This window comes from Nanorana parkeri, unplaced genomic scaffold, assembly GCF_000935625.1.
Source record: "Nanorana parkeri isolate BGI_ZX_2015 unplaced genomic scaffold, ASM93562v1 scaffold803, whole genome shotgun sequence".
Classification (NCBI taxonomy): domain Eukaryota; kingdom Metazoa; phylum Chordata; class Amphibia; order Anura; family Dicroglossidae; genus Nanorana; species Nanorana parkeri.
Window position 1 is genome coordinate 706,428 of NW_017307071.1, and position 13,541 is coordinate 719,968.

General features: G+C 35.1%; 1 protein-coding gene across 1 annotated transcript in view; it reads left to right on the forward strand.

Annotated features, from left to right (window-relative positions):
• The first annotated feature begins 6,182 nt into the window (after positions 1-6,182).
• The window catches only part of LOC108794021 (interaptin-like), a 53,090-nt gene continuing 45,731 nt past the window's right edge, over positions 6,183-13,541 (forward strand). Inside the window, exons 1-2 of the mRNA XM_018564984.1 lie at positions 6,183-6,374; positions 9,456-9,609. Coding sequence (XP_018420486.1) covers positions 9,460-9,609 — 150 coding nt within the window. The 5' untranslated portion in view covers positions 6,183-6,374; positions 9,456-9,459. The remainder of the gene's footprint in view (positions 6,375-9,455; positions 9,610-13,541) is intronic.

The following is a 13,541-nucleotide window of genomic DNA, read 5'->3' on the forward strand; positions in this document are numbered from 1 at the left end:
TCTTTAGTTCTAAAGGGAAATTGCCTGTTTCATAGCAATCTCTTTCCATAGTTTTGTGCCAAATTCTATCATTTTTATTTTTTCATAGTGATGTGATAGAGATGACTGGACTAATCGGATTTGTTCAGTCATAAGGGTATTTTATTGTGTTTGTGTGTGCTAAAATTATTTTAAGTGCATTTTTATTTCTTTATCACTCGGCTGTAGATCCACAAATAATCTCTGAATTGGTCCTGTCTTTCCTTCTGGAGGGTAGCTACTTTTGTTCCCCATGGTCTATGTGTGTGTTGTAAAGTAGTCACCACTCCAAGCTCACCCCTGTGATGGATTACAATCTCATGTTTAGTTTACTAATTTGTATTGAGATTGTAGTCTATCACTTTACTGTATTCATATCATTGAAGGATAAAATCAAATAGGTTGATTTTTTTTGGTACTACAGTTTAGACATTGCTATTTACCTTACTAAATCATTATGGTTGTGATGGCAACCATTGTCTTGACAGGATCCAAATTCCAACTTAGCAGCTCGCCAGGAGATGGGACAACATTGTATCAAGATTTTGCTTTGGGGATTTTACTGTTTGTTTGAGGATTGATAAACTGCAGTTTTCTTTAACATTATGTGAATTCAGGAAATATATTCTTTCCCATTTAGAGAAGTGTGTAACTCCTTAAAACATGTCCCTTGACCAGGTTTGATTCACGGATTCACTTTACTCCAGAGTTTCCAGCCACTGAATAACTGAATCTCATTGATATTCATTGCAGAAGTGGAACAAAGGGTTCCTGGAAGATATTGCCACTGCAGTTTTTATGCTAGCTACTTATTTCATCCAATGATTAGAAACATTGTAAACAGCCTTGTTACATTGTTTCCTAGAAGTGATTGAATAACTGTGTGGGAATCACACTTCAGTACTATGCATGTCAAAAGTGTGTCATATGCACGCATTGGTGTATGTTCACACAAAGCATTGACATGCTTGCAGTGTCGTTACTTGTTACTGTACTGATCTGTGAACCTAATCAAACATGTGTTTTATTACTTGTTAATGGCACCTCAAACACGGCCGGTAAACCGCAGGGTTTTGTCCGCCTGTCAAATGTGCACAAACAGAGCTGCATTGCTGCATTTGTCATGCGTGTGGCAGCCTAATAAAACAAATGGGCTGAAGTGCAGCAACAGTGGTACAAATGCACATGAACATAATGCATGTTCACGCATCGTGCAAGTGTGAACGGGGCTTATGGTTTGGAGGACACAGAGGACCCTTATGAATTGTTTTTAAAACCCTCTTTGCCCATTTGACACAAGCTTGCTGAAAGGCATTCAATCTAGTAGTAACATAGCCAAATGATGGCAGGATCTTAGCCCTTTTACTCACCCATACAGGCCCAGATGCCTGGTGTGCAAAGCCAGTTTCATCTGATGAGTGGGGTGGTATTTTTTTAATTTAGTAACCTAATAAGAGTAAAATGGCAGATTAGCCTTGATAATTTCCTAATTTTTTCCAAACGTATATGACTGATCCAGGTGACTCATAAACATCAAGAATAAGTATTTTTAGCTCTGTCGATTTTAACTAAACGATTTTAACTATACACCGTAAAATAGAATAATTGCCACAATAACAATAAAAAACATTTTTGATTTAGGTTCGCATATCAGTGCAGTCTTCAAAAATGTAACCATAAAGAATCAGTGCTGCACATAGCATCCACTCAGGTGACTCCTTTTTAAATCTCCAGTAATAACGAAAGCTGTGATATGTTTAATTCCATCAGCATCATTAGCACTTTGCTTTGTTTATTTTATCACTGGTGACGTCTTCAGTGCAAAGAGAACTGATGTGCTGTAACCTATGGCAACTAATAAAAACAATCCTTTCCTAGTCTAAAGACACGCTGATAAACTGCTGTGACTTTATGATATATTTCTACTCTTATTAAATATAACCCTTTAAGGCTTTTTAATGAGAGTGCAAAAACCCATAGCAACCTGTCAGAAATAATTGCTTCAGGCTATTTGCTGAGGGTTGCTGCAATTGGCACATATTAGTGTGCAATGCCCTACTGAATGAAGCCATGTTTTATAGCACTTCTAGCAATAGAAAATAGTGTATTGGTCAGGTGTTCTGTAAACATATATAGCTGGCATGGGAAACCTTTTTTTGTTAAACACAAAAAAAAACATACAGGAGAAAATGGTTTGCCGTCCTGTAGTCAAATATTAATGAAGTCATTGTGAATGTTATAGACAGACAATGTCAGCACCTTCATTTTCCACTTCCCTATTCACAGCCTAGCCAGATACTTGATTCTAGATAAAACCCCTAGAGGTCTACTGCAAATTCTTTTTCAATACAACCAGATCATTGCAGATAATTGTATTACACAAGGTATTGATCCGGGATCGCCGTTCACCGGAAGCCTGTGTGTATATATGGCTTTTTTCAGGTTTGTTTTTTTTTTTCTTCCTTTTCTGTTTGCTGTTTTTTTACAAAACATATTATAACCTTTCCTATTTATTGTTCGCACATCATATGAGTGTGCCTTTGTGCGATTCACCTGTAAAGAAAAGCAAGGTGGAAACATCAGAGAAATTACCTCTTTACAACAATCTATTGATCACTTTAAATCAAAGAAGTATGTTTGACATGAGATTACCTGCCAGTTTGAACATTAGGTACACTATGTTATAGCTCGGGGCAGTTGTAAGTCTGCCAAAGGGATTGTAAATAAAGCATGCAGCTGCTAGTGCCTCTGGCCTGGGATCAACTAGAGCTCAAATTCAGGGCATGGGTAAACGTAAACCAATTTAACCCTTCTATTCCAGCATCTCACATTTTTATGTACAGGTGCTCTTTTTTCCCTTGTTATATTTTTGAATATTTTTTTGTGTGATTGTTTACTGTAAAACTACATTTCACATGTTCTAATTAAATACAGGCATCTTTTTTTGCTGCCCATGTCCATTTTTTAATTGGACATGATTACAAGTTTAGCCTTTTTTTTTAATGTAAATCTCTTTTACATTTGACTCAATTTTATTACAGCTAACAGCTTCTGGTAATTATGCTTTTTACATCTTTTAAGCTTGAACTTTTAAATATTGTTATGATCGCTGAGCATAAATAAGCAAGTACAAATGCTGTACATTTTGCAGTCCAATATTTTTTTTTTCTTTGCACAAACCTTTGTATTTACAAATATAAAGGGAAACTATATTTTTTATATTTAATTTTTTTTTAAATGGTGATGCCATTTAAATGGTGCATATTTCATTAAAAAATGTGGTGTGGAGTTTTTTCTTTGTTATGCAGCTATAGATTCCAGGAGCTGCTGGATCTTTGAATAAATTCAGTTGCAGCATCGTTTAAAGGATGTCTTGTTTCTTAAAGGGCATCAGTGGCCCTTTTTCTCGTAACCTATATATAGTAGCTAGCAGTGCTGAGCCAGGTTACCTTGTGTCAAAAGCAAATGTATTTTTTAAGCTTGCCCAAGCAAACTCAGTGTTTTCTATGCCACTTATACCAATTTTTTTTTCAGAGCTGAAATGTTCTCTAATTAAAATATTGTCTTTTTAGTCAACTGCTCATTCTTTTAAATTAAAATTGTGTTAATGTTATAGGTACATGTAAGTACTTTTGTATGCAAACCTATATCATGCATATAAGATAATTGTGAATATGTGTGTATGGGAGTCTGTCTATCTATCTTTGTACTCACGTGCACATATAATTGATACATGTAAAACACGCATATATATAATACTACAATTTCCTGCTGTGCAATTCAGGGAAAGTGATTGCCTTCCAGGGATTGATGTTTTCTACATAAACTGATACACACCTGGTAAAGGGAACAAAATGTTGCCTCATCTAAAACATTCAAGGCTTGACACTTGCAAAGCCAAAACCATTGCTTTAGAGTGAGGGGGAAAAAGCTGATTTACTGTGTGATTACATTTCCTTTATTGGGTAATGGCAGCACTCCCCGCTCCCCTTTCCCCCTTAGTGAGATTTTGTTTTACAGCCTGGAGGGTTTATCTTAGATTTTGAAAGGAGTCTCACTTGAAGTTGTTCATTAGATTGCGTCCGTATTTCAACACGTGTTGAAATTATTAAACGTTCCACTCATTTGCTCAAAGAGATGCAGATGTACTTGGAACTTAACCCTTCTTTTCCCAAGTGGGACCTGCTGCAGAGTGCATTACAGCACATACTGCCACATAAACCATATGCTAGTTAATAAAGAATATTCTGAGGGTAGTGTGCTTATTTTAATGGATTGATTATTTCAAAAAAAGATTGCCAAAAGCTGACTTCATCCCTTCTATATTTGTATTTTTTATTTGTATTCTTATGCGTGGTATTTGTAACAACCGACCTAATATGACTTGCAACTTTGTTTTTAAAATTACTCCATTTAAAAAACAGTGTGTTTATGTGCAGTTATGCTGCCTCGTGATAAAAAAAATGGCATGTGTTGTCCTCGAATGCATTACCCATCACTATTATTGCTTGTTAATCATGCAAATAAACAAATTTAATGATTCAGAAATGAAGCTAATTGAGCTGATTAATTAGTTGTGGCAGCCCCAGCGCATAATTGTTCAAATGAGTTGATAATTTGGTGTGAAAACACTCCACTTTGCTACATTTGCCACCATCATTGTGTATGCCAATGCAATTTTGTAATATGTATGTGAGGAAGGTATTTTATGAGGACACTGTAAGCTTTCAGAAATAGACTTATATTCTTAGCGTTGTTGTTCTTTTGTTGTTGTAGTTTTCAGGCTTTCCATTTTGTAATTTTTTTAATGCATTTTTTTAAGGGGTGACTGAATAACATTTTTCACCCATATAATTAACAAGGAATCTATAAGGACATGAGAAAAGTTTTCCACCATTGACATTGATTCTGTTGTAGCTCTCCTCTATTGATATCATATCTAACCTTTTAAAATGTGATCAATGATGCCACATGATTAATCTTTAAGATACATAAAGTGTGCTTCTGTTCAGCGGCAGATGTTTCAGATATCCAGCTATATGATATCCACCTTTGCAAGACAGATGATGATAATTCACTGAGTTAAGATGCTTGTCTCACGCCTTCGGGCAAGTTCAGGGAAAAAAAAAAAGGGGCCTTTCGGATCAATATCAAAGTGTTTAGCTCATTCCAACTGCATGTTGGCCTAGACTTTCTTAAAGTATACAAATTTTAAACAACTGCAATTAACAAAAATTTGCAGCATAATGACAGCAATATGCAGTATATATATATTTTGATCAAATTATAAAAACTGATCTAGAAAATCATAACAAACCCATGAGATAGATTGATAGATCGATCTATACACTTTGTTATATTATATTCCTATATTGCTAATTTATCTTTATATATGTCACAGCTTTCATAGATAGATAGTTGTTTAAATGTGTATTCATGTATGTATCGTGTACATAGTAATAACATGCACATGCAATATTCATAAATAGGCATATGCATTCCTATTTTATTTCCTATTGAAGATGTAAAAAGTTATACCATATATTTATTTTTTAATAAAGGCTGTGCTGAAGAAACAGGCAATATTTGTATTTGATGGGCAGCAAGCCTTTTATTCAAATTGTCTCCACATATCATTTTGGACTGCGGTCATCAAAGAACAAAGGGAAATGTCTTTGTCTTAAAATGGCTTTTTTGCAGAAAAAAAAAAGACCCGCTAGTGTCTGCTCTATTTATTCTTGGGCTGGTTACTGAGCGCCATCTATTGGTTGACCTTGAAATCACTAGCAGTGCTTTGAAACAGCTATAGCAATAGGTCTAAATAAATGGACTAACAGGGCAAGCCATGATGTGCTTTCTTTTATCTGTCATATATGTTTTAAACTGATTCACAGCACTGTTTGTAAAATTGGTAGCAGCTGCAAACTTAAGCTTAGTTGTGTGAGAAGTACATGTGAAAGAAGGGTTAATGTCGGCACAGTAAGAGTTAAAACAACGTTGGACATATGAAAATACAGACTTTTTTGATTAATAAGATACAAACACTTAAAGTTATCAAAAGTATACATTTTATTGATGTAGTTAAATCAGAAAGCAAGCTTAGAGTAACACCATGCCTTTTTCTTGGTATTATTTTCAATAATTTTTTTTTCTTGCAATCCTTTAGCACAAGAACTTGCCAGTCAAGAAGAAAAACTTCTACTACTGGAATCCAGCTTGAAAGCAACTCAAGAGCAGCTAAGCGAGCAAATAGCTGAGACCGTTCGCCAAGAACAGAACAGCAGAAAATACCAGACAGACCTGAAGATCCTTAAAGAACGACTCACAGCTACGGAGGAAGAAAATAGTAAATACAAGTGAGTGACCAAATATTTTAAAGTAGGCGAGATCACTATTTTCTATCAGCCTCGCTTCGCTGAGCATGCTTGTGCATCACACATTAAATTAAGTTCATCTCTTTTCAGTGCCCACTGCAGAATTGCATGTTACTCTATGTTCATATTCATGCAGTTGCATGTGTAAATATTAGATTCCTAAGCTCAGCATTAAAGGATCATGTTTCTCTTAGCGTGTTCCAGCAAACAAGGTGTTGGCATTCCTTTTAGAAGTCTTCTATGGCACTGCGGTGGGGGCAAAAGTCTTAATTTTCCAACACTGAAGAGTACAAAGGTTACATATGGCTCTTGTTGTCTCTTCTTCTTTGTTAGAGCAGCTGACTTGAAGCAAGATGGTACCAAATTATGCTGAATGCTCTGATTACATTTCTTTCCTGTTACTTCACTTAAGGAAGGCTGCTTAAAATAACCATCATATTGAACTGAATCTATGATAAGAGCTCAGTATTATGATAGAGGCCCCTGTTCACTCTGTGTGCTCTTACAGCCAACAATAAAGATGCATTATTTAGCTCTTATTGCAGTGATTTAAAGTAGGACACGTGCCAATGTTATAGTTTGAAGGGTCTTGGTACATTTAGTAATCAGTTCATTAAAACCTTCAAGATTAATAACATACTTTTGCTTTTTACATTTCTGAATATCAGTTCTATCTGTATGATGCTGTTTTACTATTAGATTTTTAGGTTGTATTTTTAAACCAGGAGAGTGATCTACAGCAGATTTGTGCAAATTTAGATAGCTGGGCCTCATCATGATTAAAACATTACATGAATTTTGTTGTTGTCCCTATGTCAGTATATTGTGGTAATTTCTCATATTTGTAAATCTGACTGCTTTTGCCCCTTTAATGGGATCATTTTTGTATCAGGCTATCCCCTTTTTCTAAGCTTTTCATATTTAGCTTGAAAAATAATCTTATACCAAGATGCAAGTGTAGCAAAAGTTTCAAATTGCCTTACCAAGTCTAAGCAAACTTAGTTGAAGGTTATCCGACTGAGAAGCACGTGGATATTAGATTTTTTTTTATTTAATTGAAAGTTAGGAGTGACGACTTGTGTAGTTTTAATGTGTGCGGAGGGTTGTTTTGGAGCACACCGTTTAGGTCTAGTGAATAAAACTTAGGTCATGCATTTTACAAAGCACTTAAAATAATCTCTGCCACTGCTCCTTAAAGTATCTATGAAGTGTTTGAAGCTGACCTCCTGCAGTGTGAAATATGATGCCCCATTCACAGGAGCCAGGGCTCTAAACATTGTTATTAATATTATGAATTCATAATATTATTAAGCAAAAAGAATCAACAATTGTTGGTTGCATTTTTAAATTTTTTGTTTTTTAAAGGAAAAATGTAGCACGTAATGGTATCAAAGTAATTATGTTTGACCTATATTATTATAATTGATAGGCATGATTTATGCAACTAAGTGTACAATATTCAATTTCATTTCTGATGCAGTAAGTAGAGTAATTGGCATACAAAATGTAAAACCCTTTCTTAGTTTTGTCATATCAGTGCTTGTTTTAAAACAATAACCGTTCTGAAAATGTCTAAAAAAGTTGGTACTCTGAGCAGTTTTATATTAATTTAATTATGAAATATATTATTTGTGAATACACGGCTGGAAATCGTAATAATTTGTTGCATCGATTTTTGTGCGGCTGTGCAGCTGAGGTCCCCAGTGAATAGATAGGAATAGACATTTTATTGATTTGCTTTTCATAGTTATATTTGCAAGGTTCCTTTGCAAAATAATTTAGACTTTTAAACTCTGAACTGAGGCATTATGAAAATATGATATTTCTGACTAATCATATTACAACTTAAAGGTAAAACTTTTGACTAAATCACAAAATTAAAATGGTTAATGGTTGTTAATGTGTTTTAGCTTAATATTTTCCATGGTATAACATTTTAGAATAAGTAAGCCTTTACTTTGAGCTCATGTTTAACAGGATTAAATAAACTCTATTTGCCTCAGATAGCCTTATATAATCTGAGTATTTTTATGGACACTTTATTCGTCCAGAGCTGCTTTATTCACACAAGATGCTGTTGAAATCTATAAACCGATGGGTAAAATCCAATTGATATGGTAAATTTCAAGATGAGGATAAAATAGAAATAACCTAAATTCTTGCATCGAAGACCACCATAATTATTAAAAAGTTTACACTGTGTGATTTTATTTTTTATTGATTGAACAGATAAAATGTTGTGAAAAGTGACAGGCAGCATTTAGTTGTTCTTCTTGTCTGTTCTTTATTATTGCTTTTTTAATATACATCTTATGTTTTTTAAACTTCAAACAATGATAATGTTTGTCCTCTTAAAAAAGCCAGAAGTTCTGTTTTGATGTTTTTTGGCAGTACACTTGGGTAATATTTACAATCATTTTGTGATCAGAATATGTGAATATTATAATTGTAATAAAATTCCTTGACTTGCTTAAAGATTAGGTGTCATTAAGTATCACACTTGCTTAATGCACACTGTTAATAATGCTGAAAAGACTAGTCCTATACAAACAAGTTTCCTTTTTAAAGAAGAGATTGCAAAGATGATTTATCGTGTACATAAACTAATCTGTATTTCCTTCCGGCAAGTAAAAAAACATTAGTCCTTATGTTCAACTCAAAATTGCTTGTATAGACAATATATATTCATGACCTGTTTGTGGGCTTACCATGGGAAGGTCTATTATGTATGGCGGGTGTGTGATGAAATTATTAGGAAATCTTCTCCAGATGTTTACAGCCTTTGCCATTCAGAAATAAAAAATAAAACAAAACAAGAGCTAGTATGTACATTGGGATGAACATGCCAGTGTTGTGTAAGATAGTATAAATTAAGTGAATTGACACCTTTAGATGGAGAAACCATTTAACTAACCTATGGAATTATACTTGAAGCACCCTAAACTTGGTACAAATATCAGAGTTATATGTGGATCGGACTATAAATGCTCCATCACCCAATATTGTGTCTATTGAAGTGGTTTTAAGTTGCTATTCTTTTCCTGTGTTCTTTTTATAACTTAGGAAAATGCTTGAAATTGTGAAAACTGATTTAACAACATTAAAAGACCAGCACCAACTTGCAGTTCAAGAGACACTACAACTTCAGCAAGCCAATCACATGTATGAAATGGAGATGGCTTCTGTACGAGAAAATGCCCACAACCTACAGCAGCAGGTATGAAACTTGTAACTTGTATCTGTGTATGATCATATCAGCGATGACTTGTTTTTGGTATGTCCAGCCCTCATTTTACCACAATAAACAGACTTATGTGACCGATGCATACTAAATGGTAATATATGTGGGCTGAAAAACTATTGATGAAATTGTGACCTATCCATTTATCAGATATATTACCTCATTCTGTTGTGACGTCACTAGGGGCTACTAGATTATAGACTGAATAGTGGTTCAACCTTAAAAATTGCTGTACTGAAAGCGGATATTTTATAGGCTGAACCAGTATTGTTTAGGCTGCAGCCCATCTGTTCGCAGTGACCACAGATGCATTGTATCATTCCTTAACAGTGTCACTAGCTCCTAGTGAAATTGATCTTGGTTTGGCCTGTGAAATGACTGCCTATAAACTATAGGCCATGGATATATGGCATTGTATTTTCTACATGAAATAACACTATGTTTTAATTCTGCTTCTGGAATATATTGATACATACAATACTGTTTATATTTATTGAAGAGTCACCCAGAAGTGATAGCTTAATTTTCAATGGTTGAATTAATCATCCCCTGGCTTCCTATATCTTTTATAACTTGGGTTGCCAGATTCTCCTGCCATTGTTACTGGTTCTGTTCCCACTTACCTTGGAGTGATGGGTGCTCTATTTTTTTAAATAATGCAAGATGTAAGAAATTGTTAACAGGTTATATTCTTTAACATCTGGCAAAAGCCAAAATTTGCAGTAGACTGATCCTTGAAAAGTTACCACTTATTAAAAAATGCATTCAAGCAGAACTGGCGTTGCACCAAAAAAATTTTAAAAGCAGTTGCCTGCATTGGAAGATATATTATACTTACCTAAACAATAATGGGTTGTGAATAACCCTGTAAAACCTGTTTTTAACAAAAATTGTTAAACAGTGTATTTTTTTTTCTTTTTTGAAGGCTAGCTGGTAAGCACGCTGATAATTTATGTATGTTTGTTTGTATTGTGCAAATCCCTTCCATGTGCACCTTACTTTAAAAGTCTAGTTAGAGATTGATTGGTGTGGTTGCCATTACATATATATAACACTTCTAGGAGTGTCAGATGCATGTGTCCCCCATGCATGCTGTAGCTCCATTCACTGACATCTACTGTAGTTATGTGTCCTGTAGTGATATAGGAACCCGGGGATGGAACCACAGCATGTAACATGGGAAACAGGCATCTGACACTCTCAGAATTGATGAAGGCTGAAAAGCTGGACAGAGACTGCCACAACAGAGTAAATGTAGTAGACACAGGCCATCAAAGAGGTAAGTATAATACCGCTTCCTATGCAGGGAACTACTGATTTTCTTGGAGGGCAATGTCAGTGCCTTTTAACTTTCTTATTAATCAACTAGACACACACTATAATATTACTTATTTACGTTATTTATTAAAAATGGCTGTATTCAGAACTACCTCTTCACAAATATAATAAGTCTGATGCTTGGCTAAGAGTGGCTTCTAGTACATCCTTTTTTATTCCTCTGTTCTACTTCAGTCTTCCTTCTAACTTCCTCTTTCTACCTAGCAAAGTCACTATTACCTAGCAAAGTCACTAGTCCCTGCTTCAGTCCTCATACTTACCATTCAGTTTCTCTTTTTTTGCCCTCCTTTATACCATTGGAGGGGAACAGCCAAATTCACGTATGGAATGCATACTTGTGGGCTGATTTACTTACTTCAATTTTGTTCAGCCAATCTTTTAATCTAGACAGGATCATCACCTTGCTTAATATGTCCCTTCCTCCTGTGAACAAGCTTAAAATGTTAAAGTATATGCAAAGCCAATCAATAAAATGTCCTGTAAGCATTTACGTGTTAATGTAGTTCTGAAAGTATTTTTAACATTTGTAAATCATCAGCTTTTACTAAAATAAACTCCCAATAGTACTGCCCCAAAGATCCTTGTTCAGGCACTTCCTTTTATAGGGTGACAACACCCTTCTTGTCTCCTAATTAAGCTTCTTCATTGTCACACTGTCACATAGGCTTACAATGGAGACTACAGCTGGCTGTTTCAACACGCATTTTGCAGGAATGGTCCACTGTTGTCACTATAAATATATCATTTGATTAAGTGGGGTTTTACATTTTCTGTTCTTCTTTCTTAATTTCATTAGATACATTATAAATGCCATGGGGATAGGAAACACTAAAATGGGCCATAGATAAGATATTCTTTTACCACATCAGGCCACATTTTGTGTGGTAGGATGATACCTAAATGTTATAATACAAAATGTCCTGAATTGCATCAAGCTGCCTGCCAAAAAAGCAGTTTAAAACTGGCAGGTTCTGTTTACAGTTAAGAAAAGCCACACCTGCAAAAGAAGATGGTTTATACTTACTTGTCCCACCTATTGTTTCTTCCATCCTCACTCTCTTGCACAGCAAGAGAGTGTGTAAGATGACTGGTCCTCAGCAATGCCCTGTGGTTCTTACCGCCAGCCCCTGCTGCAGGACACACATTGATGTAGTGATGGAACCACAGTGCCCCGCAGAGGATGCAGCAATCTTGCAAACCCAAGTGTTGGATTTAAAGATTCTGCCATATGTTGCAGCTCCTGAGTGAAGTTCAAAGAAATGGACAGCAGAACAGCTATAGAGTATAAAGCCTTTTCCTTTATATTTTTTGACTCTTTTGAGCAATAGAGTCACTTTAAATGTAGAATAACACAGTCCATGTGCTTTTACACTCACACACGACTGCATTTGTATGTTCTATAAAGGCTATATTTATATCTCGATCCGATACTTGAGAATGCTTTCAGTGTAGGTTTAGAGATGGCATACTTGAAGTGCTGCAGGTTGATTTAGTGAGTGACGACTAGAAGACACTCTTTTAGGGTCTTTTCTCACAGGCATTTTACATTGATTTGTGGTGCGTTAGCCTTCAGTGGTTCTACAGAACACACTAAAATGATCTCTACAGATTTTTTAAATGTATGCTTGCTTCTGGTTGCTGCTTGCCTTTTTCTGTCCATCTGTAGTGCCCTTATCAGGACCTTTTCAAGCATGTCACAAGATAAGAAGGAGCTCCTATTGCATGCCATCCACGTAATGATGAATTAATCATATGTTTATTGATTGCATACAATTTATTTCTCAAAAACAATTGCTTGACACAACAAAGAAAAATCTGTCTGATTGAATTCAACTGGATTTTTTTCAGAATGGATCATTTTTCTATTTAAATTTTTCTAAAGAAAGTTGATGTTTGTAGATCTATAGATTGCTTAGTGCATTTGGTTTCTAGAAAATATAATCTGAATATAAATGATAATTATATTGAATAAATGTATAAATTTGTGTATGGCTAGCTGTAGTGTTTTATCTTACAAGCTTATTTATAGCAGATACAGCTGTCCGCAGGATACCACAACCTGTATTTTATTAGCCTTTCAGACTGTGGTGTGGAGCCAGAGATGTCCTATGAAGTTCCCTCTGCTTAACACTGTGAATAGAACCTCATGATAGGAGGAGAGGCCAGTCACATGATTCTGACAGGTCATGTGAGCTAGCTCTCCTACACATTCATATTTTTCTATTCATTGTTGTGAATGGTGTGCTGCTTGCTTCAGAAATCTGAATCTGGGCAAAATGCACTTTTTGTAAAGTACACTTCTGTGTTTGATGCTATGATGAAGCCATATCACTGCTTTATAAATTGAGCCCTAGGTGTCTAATGGTTTTTGCATCAATCGTGAGCATATAGTGATTTATTTTTAAAGATCTAATAAAAATGAAATTGTGGAGTTGCCCATAGTAACCAACTTAGTCTATTTAAAGCAGCTTTAGCAATAACATACCATCGTTTCATGACCCATTTTTTTCGGTGTAGCCATGATTTTCTCCTAGACCACATGTTCATGTTTTATTTGATGGTTTTCCAGG